At 39.2% G+C, this 19,239-nt stretch overlaps 1 protein-coding gene across 3 annotated transcripts in view; it reads left to right on the forward strand.

Annotated features, from left to right (window-relative positions):
* The window catches only part of LOC126188841 (uncharacterized), a 178,828-nt gene that overhangs the window by 149,987 nt on the left and 9,602 nt on the right, over nucleotides 1-19,239 (forward strand). For all 3 annotated transcript variants that reach the window (XM_049930459.1, XM_049930458.1, XM_049930460.1), the window contains one exon: nucleotides 14,840-15,052. In XM_049930459.1, the coding sequence (XP_049786416.1) occupies nucleotides 14,840-15,052 (213 nt within the window). The remainder of the gene's footprint in view (nucleotides 1-14,839; nucleotides 15,053-19,239) is intronic.

The following is a 19,239-nucleotide window of genomic DNA, read 5'->3' on the forward strand; positions in this document are numbered from 1 at the left end:
TGGCACTAAAGTCTTCGGTCACTTACCAAATAGTATCAAAAGTCTGACAGATAACCAACAAGTATTTAAGAAGAAATTAAAAGAATTTCTGAATGACAACTCCTTCTACTCCATAGAGGAATTTTTAGATATAAATTAAGAAAAAAAATATTAAAAAAAAAATAAATAAATAAAATAAAAATAAAAAATAAAGAAAAATAAAAAAACACACAAAAGAATAAAGTTGTTATATTAACTTAAGTATGTTGTTAAATTAACCTAATTATGTCATGTATTGGAAAATTCGACTCGTTCCACATCATTACGAAATATCGTATTCATGATCCATGGAACTAGGATTAATCTAATCTAATCTAATCTAATCTAATCTGTTCAATCCAGGGGTAGCACCACGGAGATGCTGAAAGACTTGAATCAACATATGATTGAAAATAGATGCGCTAATTACTTTGTGACAGCCTACTTACAAAGCTTCAAGAACCACCATTAACTGAAGAATTTAGGATTATATTACAATCCTTTGTGTACTGCTCCCATATGAACCAAGATGAAAATTTACTCATTATAGCACATAAGAGGGATTTAAGCTGTCTTTCTTACATACACCGTACTTGATTTTATAGAGAAAAAACTTTAATATGTGGTACAATTCGAAGTACCCTCTGCCATGCAATTCACAGTGGTTTGCAGACTACAGATATAACTAAATAGTGACATTTTTGGATTTTGAGTGATCAATGAATTCAATGTAAGGACGCTTCATATAATTTGTGAAGTTTCTTATTGGCTTGATCGCATGTAGGTACACTGGATTATAAGTTTCAACAGGACTAATTTGCCATCTTTGGATCAACAGCGTACAGATTATGAAATCATACATTTGTTTTATTACCATCGCAATGGACTTACAACTAAACTGAGCTTCCTTGAGGTAAGCGTCTATTTTTTTATTTTTATTTTTTTTTTTTTTGTCAACAATATTTTCCAAACATGTATAACACTGTTATATTTTTTAATGTTCTACTCTCTTTATTATGAGTCCATTATGATGGTAGAAAACAAATGTGCGGTTTATCACACAACATGATTTCGTAGCCTGTTCACTGTGGATCTCAAGACAAAGGCTTAGTCCTGTCGAAACTAGTAATCCAGCGTACCTACATGCGATTAAGGCAATTAAAAAACTTCGTATCTGAAGCTTTCTTAACATGAATGTAAATGTCAAACCAGGCACTTGTTGAGAGAGAGCTCTGAAACCAGGCAAAAATATAGCAACTTTATTGGTTGTGTTCAGAATCACATACATATCATTCTCTGCCACATTTCATAAAATTTACTTGTCTCCCATTGCAATTTACTTTACTTTGTCTTAAATTTTGTTCTCTGGTCTACTATTTTCTTTTCTTTTGCCACTATTCATATTGTTTCATCTTTTGAAAGTATTCTGAAGTATTATTTTACATTTTCTAAAATTCTACAGTTTATTATAAATTCTTCCAAAGAAGATAGTTGTTGACAGGTGTGAATATTACCCAACTATCATGGTTGCAAAATAATGCTGACAAAAAGATGGAAAAAAGACCTATAGCAGCTCACCTCAGAGAAGCTCAGTTGTGGTTCTGAAGCAAAGTAGAAACATGGTGGCAATACTGAGGCAATGACCTACCTTAGGAGACAGATTGAAGAAAGGCAAACCGTTGTTTACAGCATTTGTGGCTTTAGAGAAGGCATTTGACAATGTTATTTTGAGCATAATACTACAATCTTTGAAATTCTGAAGCAAAAGGTTATTCACAATTTGTGCAGAAACTAGACTGCAGTTGTAAGAGTTGAAGTACATGAAAGGGGAGAAGAGAACAGAAGCTTTTAAAATATGGTGCTATAGGTGAATGTTGAAGATTAGATAGGTAAACCAGATAATGGGTGAGGTGCTACTGAATCAAATTGGGGAAAGAAGAAATATAGGGTACAACTTTATTAAAGGTGGAGTTTGGTTGATAAAACACATTCTGAAGCATCACAGAATCATCAATTTGGTAATGGAAGAAAAGTTTGGGGATGAAAATTGTAGAGGAAGACCAAGACTTGACAACAGTAAGCAGGTTCAGATAGATGTAGGTTGCAGTAGTTATGCAGAGCTGAAGAGGCTGCACAGGATACACTATAATGTGGACAGCTGCACTAAACTAGTATTTGGACTAAAGATCACAATAACAAACAGTTGCGTTTTAGAATAAATCCTTATAAGTGTGATTACTACCCCCATGAACCACGGACCTTGCCGTTGCTGGGGAGGCTTGTGTGCCTCAGCGATACAGATAGCCGTACCGTAGGTGCAACCACAATGGAGGGGTATCTGTTAAGAGGCCAGACAAACGTGTGGTTCCTGAAGAGGGGCAGCAGCCTTTTCAGTAGTTGCAGGGGCAACAGTTTGGATGATTAACTGATCTGGCCTTGTAACACTAACCAAAACAGCCTTGCTGTGCTGGTACTGCGAACAGCTGAAATCGAGGGGAAACTACGGCCTTAATTTTTCCCGAGGGCATGCAGATTTACTGTATGGTTAAATGATGATGGCGTCCTCTTGGGTAAAACATTCCGGAGGTAAAATAGTCCCCCATTCTGATCTCCGGACGGGGACTACTCGAGAGGATGTCGTTATCAGGAGAAAGAAAACTGGTGTTCTACAGATTGGAGCGTGGACTGTCAGATCCCTTAATCGGGCAGGCAGGTTAGAAAATTTAAAAAGGGAAATGGATAGGTTAAAGTTAGATATAGTTGGAATTAGTGAAGTTCGGTGCAGGAGGAACAAGACTTCTGGTCAGGCGACTACAGGGTTATAAACACAAAATCAAATAGGAGTAATGCAGGAGTAGGTTTAATAATAAATAGGAAAATAGGAATGCGGGTAAGCTACTACAAACAGCATAGTGAACACATTATTGTGGCCAAGATAGATACAAAGCCCATGCCTACCACAGTAGTACAAATTTATATGCCAACTAGCTCTGCAAATGACGAAGAAATTGAAGAAATGTATGATGAAATAAAAGAAATTATTCAGATAGTGAAGGGAGACGAAAATTTAATAGTCATGGGTGACGAATTCGTCAGTAGGAAAAGGGAGAGAAGGAAACGTAGTAGGTGAATATGGATTGGGGCTAAGAAATGAAAGAGGACGCCGCCTGGTAGAATTTTGCACAGAGCACAACTTAATCATAGCTAACACGTGGTTCAAGAATCATAAAAGAAGATTATATACGTGGAAGAAGCCTGGAGATACTGACAGGTTTCAGATAGATTATATAACGGTAAGACAGAGATTTAGGAAGCAGGTTTTAAATTGTAAGACATTTCCAGGGGCATATGTGGACTCTGACCACAATCTATTGGTTATGAACTGTAGATTAAAAATGAAGAAACTGCAAAAAGGTGGGAATTTAAGGAGATGGGACCTGGATAAAGTGACTAAACCAGAGGTTGTACAGAGTTTCAGGGAGAGCATAAGGGAACAGTTGACAAGAATGTGGGAAAGAAATACAGTAGAAGAAGAATGGGTAGCTTTGAGGGATGAAGTGGTAAAGGCAGCAGAGGATCAAGTAGATAAAAAGACGAGGGCTAGTAGAAACCCTTGGGTAACAGAAGAGATACTGAATTTAATTGATGAAAGGAGAAAATATAAAAATGCAGTAAATGAAGCAGGCAAAAAGGAATACAAACGTCTCAAAAATGAGATCGACAGGAAGTGCAAAATGGCTAAGCAGGCATGGCTAGAGGATAAATGTAAGGACGTAGAGGCTTATCTCACTAGGGGTAAGATAGATACTGCCTACAGGAAAATTAAAGAGACCTTTGGAGATAGAGAACCACTTGTATGAACATCAAGAGCTCAGATGGAAACCCAGTTCTAAGCAAAGAAGGGAAAGCAGAAAGGTGGAAGGAGTATATAGAGGATCTATACAAGGGCGATGTTCTTGAGGACAACATTATGGAAATGGAAGAGGATGTAGATGAAGATGAAATGGGAGATATGATACTGCGTGAAGAGTTTGACAGAGAACTGAAAGACCTGAGTCGCAACAAAGCTCCGGGAGTAGACAACATTCCATTAGAACTACTGACAGCCTTGGGAGAGCCAGTCCTGACAAAACTCTACCACCTGGTGAGCAAGATGTATGAGACAGGCGAAATACCCTCAGACTTCTAGAAGAATATAATAATTCCAATCCCAAGGAAAGCAGGTGTTGACAGATGTGAAAATGACCGAACTATCAGTTTAATAAGTCACGGCTGCAAAATACTAACACGAATTCTTTATAAACGAATGGAAAAACTAGTAGAAGCCGACCTCGGGGAAGATCAGTTTGGATTCCGTAGAAATATTGGAACACGTGAGGCAATACTGACCCTACAACTTATCTTAGAAGCTAGATTAAGGAAAGGTATACCTACGTTCCTAGCATTTGTAGACTTAGAGAAAGCTTTTGACAATGTTGACTGGAATACTCTCTTTCAAATTCTGAAGGTGGCAGGGGTAAAATACAGGGAGCGAAAGGCTATTTACAATTTGTACAGAAACCAGATGGCAGTTATAAGAGTCGAGGGACATCAAAGGGAAGCAGTGGTTGGGAAGGGAGTGAGACAGGGTTGTAGCCTCTCCCCGATGGTGTTCAATCTGTATATTGAGCAAGCAGTAAAGGAAACAAAAGAAAAATTCGGAGTAGGCATTAAAATCGATGGAGAAGAAATAAAAACTTTAAGGTTCACCGATGACATTGTAATTCTGTCAGAGACAGCAAAGGACTTGGAAGAGCAGTTGAACAGAATGGATAGTGTCTTGAAAGGAGGATATAAGATGAACATCAACAAAAGCAAAACAAGGATAATGGAATGTTGTCGAATTAAGTTGGGTGATGCTGAGGGAATTACATTAGGAAATGAGACACTTAAAGTAGTAATGGAGTTCTGCTATTTGGGGAGCAAAATAACTGATGATGGTCGAAGTAAAAGGGATATAAAATGTAGACTGACAATGGCAAGGAAAGCATTTCTGAAGAAGAGAAATTTGTTAACATCGAGTGTGGGTTTAAGGGTCAGGAAGCCATTTCTGAAAGTATTTGGATGGAGTGTAGCCATGTATGGAAGTGAAACGTGGACGATAAATAGTTTGGACAAGAAGAGAATAGAAGCTTTCGAAATGTGGTGCTACAGAAGAATGCTGAAGATTAGATGGGTAGATCACATAACTAATGAGGAGGTGTTGAATACGATTTGGGGAGAAGAGAAGTTTGTGGCACAACTTGACTAGAAGAAGGGATCGGTTGGTAGGACATGTTCTGAGGCATCAAGGGATCACCAGTTTAGGGCAGCGTGGAGGGTAAAAATCATAGAGGGAGACCAAGAGATGAATACACTAAGCAGATTCAGAAGGATGTAGGTTGCAGTAGGTATTTCTTCAGTGATTCACTCCTGCAACTACCATCTATATGCCGACAACATCAAACTGTTCATAAGTGCAAGCCCCAAGAACATTGCTGACGCAGTAGCGAGTATGAACGCAGATCTTTGCTCTGTTTCTCGATGGGCACAGAACCTAGGTCTGAAACTAAACCCCAAGAAATCCCAGGTCATACTTATATCTCATCCAAAGTTAATCAGTCGGTACTTTCGCGAAACAGTCCCTCAAATACTCCTCAATGGTACCCAACTACCATACCAAAAAACAGTAAAAGACCTTGGAATAATCTTGCATGAACACCTAAACTGGGAAGAACAAACAGTCACAGCTTGCCGGAAATCGCTCTCCTCCCTACATGCAATTCAAAAATTTAGAAAAATATTTCCAACCCATGTTAAACAAAAATTAGTCCAAACACTAGTCTTGCCTAATCTTTACTACTGTGACGTAGTTCAACACGGCACAAATAGTGAAAATTCGAGATGCCTCGAGCTTGTGATGAATGCTTGCGTTAGATACGTATGCAATATACGGTTGTATGATCATATCAGTCCTTCATATTCACAGCTAGGTTGGATACGCCCACATAAGGCATGCGATCTCCACACAATGTGCTTACGTCATCGACTTCTTAGCCACTGGTGCCCCCAATACTTATCTTCTGACATTAAACACCTATCCTCATACCACAACCACAATACCAAATCGGATACGTCTAGCATCTTGGCTGTACCTTTACATAACACAAAATCTTTCTCCATGTCATTCTCCATCTCAGCCATACGACTATGGAACGTGCTCCCCTGTGATCTGCGTCTTATTCAGAACCACTCAACATTCAAGAGGGAACTCAAGACTTACATATTAGGGACGGTATAGCCACCATTGTTGTGCCCCTCTCATCTTTTTCTTTCTCCTCTCCATCATAGCTTCGAATTTTACCATTCTATTTCTCTTCCTCTAACCTATCTACCTCTTCTATATCTCTTTCACCCCATTCTATCGTCTTATGTCTCTGCTTGATGAGAATAACTCACAAGCTGCAAGAATATAACGAGAAAATTCCCAACTAGCAATAGGACTGACATTCATAAAAGAAAAATATGTTCACTTTCATATACATAGTCATTACTATTATTATTATTATTCTTGATTGTTATAATTACCATTGTACTACTTTTATAATCTCTATTTTTTCTTTAACATTAATACTGTATAACGTGTTATATGTCCTTAATGTTCGGTAGAAACTGAAATTTGTTGAATCTGAGTATGCCTGGTTAGGTGTAAGAGAGGGCCTGAAGGCCCTAATCTTGCCAGGTAAAATAAATGCATAAATAAATAAATACTGGGAGATGAAGAAGCTTACAGAGGGTAGAGTAGCATGGAGAGCTGCATCAAACCAGTCTCAGGACTGAAGACCACAACAAGAAGTGTGATTAAAGCTTGCACACTAAGGGTTCTGTACAAACTTAATTATGTGTGCAGATAGTTCATCCATCCCAGGAAACAAGAATCTCTTCAAGAGTCTGCCAGTTTAGTTCCTTCAGCATCTCTGTGAAACTCTCCCACGGATCAATCAAACTTGTGAACATTTGTGTTGCCCTTCTCCATATACGTTCGATATCCCCTGTCAGCCCGATTTGGTATGGATCCTACACAATTGAGCAATATTCTACAATCAGCCACACAAGTGACTAGTAAGCAATCTCCTTCGCAGACCGACTGCACTTGCCCAGTATTCTACCAATAAACTGAAGTCTACCACCTATTTTACCCACAACTGGGCCTTTATGATCCTTCCATTTCATATCCCTATAAAGTGTTATACCCACTTATTTGTAAGAGTTGGCTGATTCTAGCAGTAACTCACTGATATTGTAGTCATAGGATACTACATTTGTTCATTTTGTGAAGTGTATGATTTTACATTTCTGAACATTTAAAGCAAGTTGTCAATCGTGGCACCACTTTGTAACCTACCAAGCTCTGACTGAATATTATGCAGTTTCTTACAGACAGTACTTCATAATAGATAACTACATGATCCACAAAAAGTCTGAGGTTACTATTAATATTGTCTGCATGGTCATTAATATATAACAGGAACAGCAAGGGTCCCAACACACATTCGTAGAACACATCTGAAGATATTTCAAGATATTTCTACATCTGACAATGACTCTCCATCCAAGATAACATGCTCCATCCTCCCTATCAAAAAGTCCTCAATCCAGTCACAAATTTCACTTGGTACCCCATATGATAGTACTTTTGACAATATGGTAGTACTTTTGACAATATGTGTAGGTGTGGTACTGAGTCAAATGCTTTTCAGAAATCAAGAAATTCTGCACCTACCTGACTGCCTTGATCCAAACCTTTCTGTATGTCATGTGAAATAAGTGGGAATAGGATTTCGCATGTTTGATGTTTCGGAATCCACAGGTTGGCACTGAGGAGGTCATTCTGTTCAAGATACCTCATTCTCTAGTGACCTCAATGTTGACAGGATGTTAAACCCAATCTTCCTTCCCTCTCAAGGTACATCATTATGTTGAGCTCAGATTAAGTACTAAGACTCCACAACACACTGATGTCAAGGATACTGGATGGTCATTTCAAGGGTCATTTCTACTACCCTTCTTGTAGATGGGTGTGACCTGTGCTTTTTTCCAAGGACTGGGCACAGTTTCTTGTTCGCAGTATCAGAATGATAAATTACAGTTAGAAAAGTGGGTAACTCAGCTGGAAATTCAGTAGAGAATATGATAGGGATTCCATTGCACCCTAAAGCTTTGTCAATTTTAACGATTTCAGCTGTGTCTCAAAACCAGTGACACTAGTACTTATTTCATTCTTCTTTTCAACTGTACAAGGAATAAATTGGGGCAATTCTCCTGGGTTTTCACTTGTAAAGGAGCATTTGAAAACAGAATTAAGCATTTAAGCCTTTGCTTTGCTACCCTCAATTTCAGTTCCTGTTTCGATCACTAGAGACTGTACGGCAACTTTGGTACCACTAACAGTCTTTATATTCGACTAAAATTTGTTTGGGTTTTGTGAAATATCATTTGACAATATTCTGTCTGAAGGCATCAATGCATTGCTCTCTTGAGAGCAAAATATGTTTCATTCAGCTTCTCTGCATCTTCAGCCCTCAGCTCTGTTTCACACCTATTATGCAGTAATCTCCATTTCTTCAGAAGTTTCTTTACAGTGACTGTATACCAAGGAGGGACCCTCCCATTGTGGACTATTCTACTGGGTAAATATCTATCCTAAACATAGCCAACTATTCTTTTAAACTTGAGCCATAGTTCCTCTACATGCTCATGCCCTGAGCTGAAAGTTCCTCACTGAGATACAGCGCTACTGTTTTTTTTTTTATCTAGTTTACTGAACATATATATCTTTCTGGTTATTTTAGTTTCCTTTGTACTGTGTTAATCATTGTTGCTACAACTGCATCATGGTTACTGATATCATTTTCAATATGGACATCCTCAAAGAGGTCAGGTATTTGCTGCCATTAGATCCAATACATTCTCATCATGGGTGGTGTTCCTAACTACCTATTCTAGGTAGTTTTCAGAGAAGCATTTAGTATGGTTTCACAGGGTATCTTATCGTGCCCACCACTAACAAAGCTATAATTTTCCCAATTAACTGCTGGACGAAAAAAGTCTCCACCGATGATTACAGTACGACTGGGAAACTTATGTGCAAGTGAACAGAGGTTTTTTCTTAAGTTTTCAGTTACACAAGAGATGTGTGTGGTGGACAATAGAAGGATCCAATTATCATATTTTGCCACCCCTAATCTTGAGTCTTACCCAAACAATCTCACATGCAGCTTCAATTTCTATCTCGGCAGATTTGAGTTTCTTGTGTATTGTCACAAAAATTCCACCTCCATTTCCCATTTGATATACACCCAAATATGACATAAAGTTGAACTTGATATGTATAGTGTTCCTGTGAAAAAAGGGGTCTTAACAGACAAGTGTGTGGGCACAGACAGGCAGCCAGCCAGCCAGCCAGCTAACAAGTGACCAAACATTTGGATTTTTTTTCCCCCATGTGTAATAATTCCAAATTAACTATATTCAGATTTGTTTTCCTTTAGGTGTACTGTGAAACCTTGCTTCTTGACAAATTTCATGATTCTACGTCAGTCAGAAGCACCATATAGGCCTTGATGGGTGAGTTTGCAAGAGTTGAAATATGTTTTATAACATTTGATTCCATAGGGGACTGACTTACATTTAAAAGCTTATGCAACTGTACAGTTAATAAGGCACACATGTTACTTTATGGTAACTGGTTCTTCACATGTTTTCTAGCACTGACCCTAGCCACACAGTGACTGAAATCTACATACGCAGTAAACATCATTTGTGACTGATTGCTGTGCAATTTACTACTTGAGATCAAAATATGTTATGTAAAAAGCCATATCTTTTGATTCCATTGACTTACACACTTCACATTTTTACACCATCAAGTGACTGTAGAACTATTAGATTAGATTAGTACTTGTTCCATAGATCATGAATACGACACTTCGTAATGATGTGGAATGTGTCAGTTTAATAAAAGGTATCTATACAAGATATTACATTACACAAAATATTACACGACACTTTAATTTTTTTTAAATTTATTTATTTATTTATTTTTTATTTTGGGGAGGGGGGGTTAGGGAAATTACCCACTTTCTATATCCAAAAATTCATCTAATGAGTAGAAGGAGTTTCCATTAAGAAATTCTTTTAATTTCCTTTTAAATGCCATATGGCTATCTTTCAGACTTTTGATGCTATTAGGTAAGTGACCAAAGACTTTTGTGGCAGCATAACTTACCCCCTTCTGAGCCAAAGTTAGATTTAACCTTGAGTAGTGAAGATCATCCTTTCTCCTAATGTTGTAGCCATGTACACTGCTATTACTTTTGAATTCGTTCGGATTGTTAATAACAAATTTCATAAGTGAATATATATATTGTGAGGCTACAGTGAAGATCTCTAGCTCTTTAAATAAGTGTCTGGAGGATGATCTTGGATGAGCTCCAGCAACTATTCTGATTACATGCTTTTGTGCAATGAACACTCTTTTACTCAATGATGAGTTACCCCGGAATATGATGCCATACGAAAGCAGAGAATGAAAATAGGCGTGGTAAGCTAATTTACTGAGATGTATATCACCAAAATTTGCAATGACCCTAATAGCATAAGTAGCTGAACTCAAACGTTTCAGCAGATCTTAAGTGTGTTATTCCCAGTTCAACCCCTCATCAATGCATACACCTAGAAATTTTGAATTTCTGCCTTAGCTACTGATTTCTGATCAAAGTCTATATTTAATAATGGTGTCATTCCATTTACTGTGTGGATCTGTATATACTGTGTTTTGTCAAAGTTTAATGAGAGCCCATTTGCAGAGAACCACTGAATGATTTTCTGAAAAACATCGTTTACGATTTCACCAGTTAATTCTTGTCTGTTGGGTGTGATAGCTATAGTTGTATCATCAGCAAAAAGTACCAGCTTTGCATCATCATGAATGTAGAATGGCAAGTCATTAATATATATTAAGAACAGCAGAGGACCCAAGACCAAACTTTGCGGCATGCCATTCTTGATTGTTCCCCAGTTCGAGAAATCATCAGTTTTTTACATATTATGTGAACTACTTATTTCAACTTTCTGCACTCTTCCAGTTAAACCATTTGAGTGTGATTTACACAAACAAAAGCCTTTGAGAGACCACAAAAAATCCCAACGGGTGACTTCCGGTTACTCAGAGCATTTAATGTTTCATTAGTGAAAGTGTATATAGCATTTTCCATTGAAAAAACTTTCTGGAAACCAAACTGACATTTTCTTAAAACCTTATTTTTACAAAGGTGTGAAGCTACTCTAGAATACATTACCTTTTCAAGAAGTTTGGATAAGGCAGTCAGAAGAGAGATTGGGTGGTAGTTGTTGACATCAGACATATCCCCTTTTTTATGCAGTGTTTAACAATGGCATACTTCAGTCTATCTGGGAAAATACCCTTAATATGTGACATAAATTTCAACTTGATATGCGTATCCATTCCTTAGAAAATAGCGGAGATGCTGAGTCATGATAGGCACAATAAAAAGATTCACACAGTTGTGCCTATCGCGACTCAACATCTCCGCTATATGGTGAGCAGCAGCTTTCCTTCTCTCGTATTGTTACATTCCATCCTGGGTTTTCCATTGTTTGATTCATTCCTGAGAAAAGGGATTTTTAACAGACAGGCAGACAACAAAATGATCCTATAAGGGTTCTGGTTTTACCGACTGAGGTATGGCATCCCAAAAATTAATAATAACGTCTGCCGATTGTCTTAACAGTAGCTTGTTTTATTACAGGTTAACCTTTCAAAACACAGCTTCATCTTAAGAATTAAAGCTTTGTTTTATCAATGTAATGCAAAACAATTAACTTTTGGAGGTCATACTGAGTATTCAGTGAAGAAGTGCCAAAATAATTTTGCAGTGTTTTAAATGTAATCATGAAGTTGTGTTTGTTGATGATTCTTTGCATAAGAGATTGCAAATCAACTTTCTTTTTCATGTTATTTACTCTGTTGACATACTGCTCTGCCTACAGTTTTATCAAAGAGGATCCTGATGCGACTGGACAGTAAAGTTTTTCATAGATGATAACACAATTCATATGTACAAGATGTGGGACAGGATATTTGTTTTCCTTCATGCTCAAAACAGGTGGGTCCCTCGTATCCTAGGGCCTGAGTGACCTGTCACTCCTCTCTAACTATCCTCCTAAATCCTCCCTTGCTACCCAATGGAGAAACTAATAGTTCACAAAGCCAGGTTATACTTTAAAACATGTATAGCAGCTACACCGGAACTTGGCCTCCTGAAAGTAAGCACAGAAAGCTGGACGAGGGTGTTTGTGAAGTGTATTAGTGGCTAGTGTGTGTGTGTGTGTGTGTGTGTGTGTGTGTGTGTGTGACACACACACACACACCTGCTATAATTACATAAACTGTAGAGTAATACACATGTGTTTTGTGAAAGTAACATTCAATATTCATGTTTCATTAATCTTGTAATGAGCAACATAATACAACTTTGTTACATAACATTTAGGTGTAAGCATCAGTAAATTTGGTTCAAGAATAAGTTGTGCACTGTCTAGTATGTAAATTACAATTTCACCTTCAAAACAAGTATAAAATTCCTTTGCATAGCAGTATTCTCTAAAATTGTAGCGTCAACTTTGGAAACAACGTATGCAGAATACTATGCCACTAGTGTAAATAACACATAATAATACTTCAAAACAAGTATAACACTCATTTGCATAATTTTCCAGACTGGTTAACTGTGTAGTGTGCTATCCCATGATGGCCTTGTAGCAATGAGGAATATCATGCACTCTTTCTCTATCATACCATTCAGTTTCTGGATGTCACCAGCACCGTGTGTGGCACTACTTCCACTATCTGCTGCATTTGCCCTCGCAATTTTTCATATGACTGGTGCAACTTACCATACTCACTGCTCATTTCCTTCAGCAAGTCTTCTCCTACCATCTTGCTCCATAATTCCATAAACAGATCTCCAAATGTCTCAAATGCCTACCTGGCAGTATTCAAGTGAGTTAAGATTTCTATGGTTTTCTTAAATCTTGGTGTAGTTGATACTGAGACGACTCTTTGAATGCTATAGTCATTTTTTTTAAATGAAGTAATATTACTGTTGCACTATTATACATGCCTAATGTAAACCTATATGTCAAAAACTCATGTGTAAAATGGCATAATGCCAAAATTACAATTGGTAAATAAAACACTAAAAGCAAGAGGACATCATTTTTAAAAAAAATTATAAAAGCTGTGGATCCATATTACACTATTTCCAAACTTTTACCTAAACATTATTGGGCATTAAACTCTGCCCTTCCTTACATTTGTTTTTTGTTTCTTGTGACTCTTGACTCTTTGTGTGTTAGCTACTCTTAATGAATTCTTCTCATGAAATCCGCTGAATAATATGTTTTGATGACAAGTTTCTTTATTTCTTGTCATATTGTGGGCATAGTGTTTGGGCCCTGCCAGATGGTTAGTTATCCGTTCTGTCCTCTCCAGAAGTCACACCAAGATCCGCTGAGCTGGATGATGGCAACGTCCAGCATTTAGGTAGAGATCCACACATGTCGTCTGAAGGTAGACAGAGCACCTGATTGCACCATCAGGTTTCATCTTTCTTCAAATACCCAAGAAGTTAGGCAACTATTTTCATCTTCTTCCGTTGGAAACTTTATGCCTTTGCGTGTACTATTGAGGAGCCAAGGGGCCCCAACCACGGATGTGTTGTCCCTGTATCTGTAGAAGGACTTTGTCTTGAGTCAAGCAGTTTCAAGTGCTGTTTTCATTGGCCCTCTCACTGCCAATATTTCAAAGATCCTGGTCAAGCACAACGTGAATACTGTTTTCCACTGTGCATGCAGAATTAGGAACATGCTGGCTTGTAGGGCAACCTGTGTGGGAGTGGCCATCAATATGTTAGCTAAACACAACTCTGCATTTCACAGATCTATGTAGAATGTGTGAGGAGCATCCACCTTGGCTACACAGACAAGTCATTGATAGAAGAACACTGAATCATCCAGGGACACATGCAGCTTTGAAGACACACAAGTGCCTGTTGTACCAGGCATTTCTGGGATTCTATATTCAAGGAAGCAGTAGAAATAAGAGTGCAAATCTAATGAACAGAGACAGTGGCTTCCATCTCAGCTCTGTATGGTTGGAACATGCTGGTGGTCGGCCGCAGACACCCATCCGCCACCTTTACCCCCACTGCTTGGGATTCTCAGTTCCTAGCTACTAGTGTGAGTCCAGAAGATGAAAATTACATAGAGTTAATAAATAACAGCATCCAGTAGCACCCAGGTACTTCACCAGAAGGTGAGAAGTAAGAAACTTGTTGAAACGTTGCTCCAAAACAAACATATTATTCGCCTGATTTTCTGAGATTTGCCAGTACAGTTAACTTTGAAAACATACAGCTAAAAGCAAATGCAGGCTTTCTATGTGTTACTTCATCCAAAATATGATTGAGGAGAACAAACTTCTAGAACTCTGAAATTTATTAAATTTTTCTGTGAGGATAGATTGTTACTTCCCATATAGTGGAGACGTTGAGTCACAGACAGGCAGAACAAAAAGACTTTCCACATCACTTATTTTCCATTGTTTGATTAAGTTTTTTCTGTATAATTTTGTGGTATACTTCTATTGGTAATTACAGTTTTTCCTGTATAAGCTGAAATTGAGGCTAAAATTAATTTTTTTTCTTCTCTCAATTCACAGTCTGAGTCACACGTGTGCTCTAGTGGTAGTCAACAAACATGTGTATCAAGTCAGAGTCAAGAGCTGAGAGCATTCAACTCAACTGTTAGCATTAAGCAACAAACTGTAGAAGAAAATAATTCATTACAAGACAACCTTCATAAGTCAAAAATGTGTGAGCCTGCAGTAGAACACATTGGTGAAACTGAGAGTTCAAATGTCCAAAATGTCAAGGTAACACTTTCATAACTTTATAGTACTATGCTTAATTTTTCTCCACAACTGTCTATATATTTCTTCTAATTTAAATATAACACAATTAAAGTGTATATTAAACAATTGAAAATCCAGGATGCAATAATGACAATATTATGAAAAGGACAATTGTTACAAACAAAGCTTTTGACCAAGCAGGCCATCATCATAATTGGACAACATACACACACACACACATACGTGTAAATAAAAATTCATACACACGTGACAACAGTTTTTGGCTGCCAAGGCCAGACTGCCATATTGTGTAATTATATATTGTGTACATTGTTAGAAGCCAACTGGTCAAAATTCACTAGCGAACTAGAACATAATATACAGTGAATCCCATCTACAATAGAAAATTATAAGTGCTTTACAGGATTAGTCTGTGCCATCGCAAAGAAACATATCCCAAGAGGATACAGGGAGGCTTATGTCCCTGGCTGGAATCTTAAATGTAACGAGCTATGTGAAGAATTTAAAATCAGTGGTGACCCTGAAATCGCAGATGAGTTACTAAATTCTCTAGACTCAGCTAGAAGAGGAAAATGGATCAACCCCATGGAAAATACAAATTTTCAGCACCCCAGCCAAAAAGCATGGTCTCTTTTACAGAAACTTGGTAGCAGTACTCCTAAATTCAGTGCTACGTGCTCCAAGATACAACCAGATGCAATAGCAAACAGATTAGTTAGTCTGACAAAAAAACCTGCCGACAATGACAAGAAAGAGGCGAAAAGAATTCGTTCAGAATTAAAATCAAAGATGTCCCAAACTGTGGCAGTTTCTCAGTTTTCACTTGATATCATGGCTGCTGAGGTTTCATCTGCACTAAAGGAAGTAAAATCGGGAAAGTCAGCTGGACTAGATGATATTTAACCAGAATTCCTATCACTCTGTGGTCCTAGAACAACTGAATGAATGGCTTTGCTAAATTTTACATCAACATCTTACGCAATGGACAGCTACCACTAATACACAAAAGAGCTATAATTGTCATAATACTGAAACCTGGGAAAAGTGGAGATAATGCAGAAGATTGTAGGCCTATTGCCCTCCTGAGTGTCTGCTATAAGCTGCTGGAAAGAATAATATATAATAGAATCTCAGCTACAACCATAGATAACATACCAATAGAGCAAGCTGGCTTTAGACCAAAGTGCAGTTGTACTGACCAGGTGCTGGCCCTAACAAGTCACATAGAGTGTTTCAGGACCGCAAGAAGACTGTAGCTGTGTTTGTGGACCTGACATCAGCATATGACACAATTTAGCGAAAAGCGATTATCATGAAATTTCTTAAAATAATCCCCTGCGAAACACTTGTTGAACAACATGTTGGCCAGCAGAGTAGTTGAAGTGCACCTAAATGGCAACATAAGCAGACCTTACGAACTGAATGATGGACTACCACAAGGATCAGTACTTGCCCCATTGCTGTTCAACATATACACTGCGGATTTACCAGCTACTACTGCTAGAAAGTTTATATACGCTGACTATCTTGCATTACCCCCAGGGGGTCCACAACTCTTTTGTGCTTGGCAAGCACAGGACCCCGAGCTAGTGCAGGTCTCCCTTTCTGGGCTGCCCTACCCCCCTTCCTTATCCCTCCTCGTCCCCAATCATCCCCCCCCCCTTACCTCCCCTTCACACCCTCTCTTCTTGGGAGTAATGTATCGAGCCTCCATCCGGAGACGGACATTTGAAAACTCCTGGATCCTGTTTCCTTTGTTTTTTTTCCATCCTCACGCTTTCTTCCTCTATTGGTCTTTCCGTATGTTCACTCTTTTCCTTGCTTTCATTCCCTTACTTCTGTCTCTGCCTCATTCTCCTTGCCCTATTCTCCTTGTGTTCTTTTCCGTGTCTTATCCTCCACTTCAGCTTTTGAGATTCTTTCTTCTATCCCTCTCTCTCTTTCCTCTCTTCTTTCCTCCCTGTGCATGTCTAGAGGCCGACCCACGCGTTCGCATGCGTAGCCAGTGACGGGGTAACGCATAATTCCCCGCCCTGGGTAGACAAGTAAGGCACGCACGTACCTCCTGGTAAAGGCCAGGCCCAGGGAGGAGTGATTGCCTGAGCTGTTACCTTCTGAACGTGCCGATTGGTCCCTCCGTCCATTTCTCGGGAGGTGTGACCTGAGGTGTGGACAATCACCTAAGGCGGGAGTGCCCTCTGAGAGGGCCCCCACAAGGAAGGAGCACGCCATCAGAGACGCTGGCAATCATGGGGAATTCATCTGCAATGGATTTCTCCTCTTCTTCTTCTTCTTCCCTGTACTACTATACTGCTATACTATATCCGAATCCCGCTCCAGCTCCTGCCGGGTCTGGGTGCTGACGAGTCCTCTCCATTTGGCTCGGTCCTCCCACCACTTTTCTTCCTCCACTTGCTGCCAGGTCATACCTCTCCTTTCAACAGATATTCTCACTCCCATTTTCCACCATGTTCTTGGACGCCCTCTAGGTATTTTCCCATCCATCTTTAGTTCTTCCATAATTTTGGGGAGTCAGTGCCCATGCATCCTCTTAACATGCCCATACCATCTTAATCTCTTTCTTTCAATTTCTTCTCTCATACTTTTTTGTTTGAGGTCCTTTCTAATCTCTACATTCCTTACTCTGTCCATTTTCGTTTTTCCCTTAACTGCTCTGAGAAATTTCATTTCCCCTGCTTGCAGTCTGCTCCAGTCCCTTTCTGCCATTGTCCATGTTTCTCCACCATAGGTGACAATAGGGATGTAATAATTCTTATACATAAGGAGTATTGCTCTTTCTGAAACTTCATTGTTCCAAATCAGATGTTTTATTGTTTGGTAGAAATTGCCTCCCTTCTGTAACCTCCTATTAATTTCGTTAGTTATTCTTCCATCCCTAGATATTTCACTCCCTAAATAAGTGAAACTTTCTACCACTTTGAGGGGTTCTCCATTGAAGGTAATATTTCCGTTGATTCCTTTCTCCCTTCCCTGTCTTCTGCCCAAAATGAAAATCCTGTTCCAAAAATTCTACCACCAGCACCGAAGTTTCTTGCTGTCACCAGATCTGAACGTCACGATTTCTCAACAGTCAACCCATTCGTCATTCAGAAGGGCCTAGATGTGATTGCAGGACCAGTGAAATCTTGTACTCGATAAATTGCGCAACGGTACCTTGCTGTTGGAGACAGAAAGCGCCTTCCAAGCCCAAAAATTACTTCAAGCCACTCTCTTATAAAGATTTCTTGTACAGGTGGAGGCCCACCGCACCTCGAATTCATCGTGTGGCGTAGTGTATACCATGTCACTCGACAGACTAACTGATGAGGAGATTCTGTCTTTCCTCTCTGATCAAGGAGTGACCGGCCGTCCATCGGGTCATGAAAACGGTCAACAAGGACCTCATACCGACCCGAACCCTGACATTCGACAATGTGCAATTGCCTTCACAAATTAAAGTGGGTCATGAGAGCATTTCTGTTCGGCCGTATATACCCAGCCCTACAAGGTGTTACTAATGTCAGCAGTTTAACCATAAATGTCAGTCTTGTTCAAGTGCGGGTAAATGCGTTACCTGTGGCAGGGACGCCCATGAGGGTGATTGTCCACCTCCATCCCCTCGTTGCATTAACTGTATGGGCGACCATGCTACCTCCTCTCGCGACTGCCCCGTCTACAAAGATGAGAAAAGTATACAGGAAATTTGAGTGAAAGAGAAGGTGTCGACCTCGGCTGCCCGCAAGTTATTCAATAGCAGAAAGCCCACTGTGCTTCCGGCAGGTCAATACAGTACCATTCTCTCCTCTCCTCAGCCTACCAGGGTGGTAGCTGCACAGACATTCAATCTAAAATGTAGCGATTCAGTTGTCAGATCAGCCCGTGCTAAGATCGTCCGATCAACGTCTCCTCTTCCTCCCACCAACCCTAAGGCTCAAACCTCATCATCTGCAACTGCTAAGACGAGGATCTATAAATCAGATGCTCAGACCTTCAAAAAAGAACCGACACGCGAAGATTTCTTGTGTACACAAACTTCACAGCCATCAACTGTTCTTTTGACAAAACGTAATTCTTCAAAGAAGGCTCATAGAAAAAATGAGTTCTACATCTTCGTCGAAGTGCGTTTCTTCTCCTGTGCCACCCAGCGGTTGTCGTCCCCAGCCATCTTCAGTTTCGCCAGGCTGCAC

This window comes from Schistocerca cancellata, chromosome 5 (genome assembly GCF_023864275.1).
Source record: "Schistocerca cancellata isolate TAMUIC-IGC-003103 chromosome 5, iqSchCanc2.1, whole genome shotgun sequence".
NCBI lineage: Eukaryota > Metazoa > Arthropoda > Insecta > Orthoptera > Acrididae > Schistocerca > Schistocerca cancellata.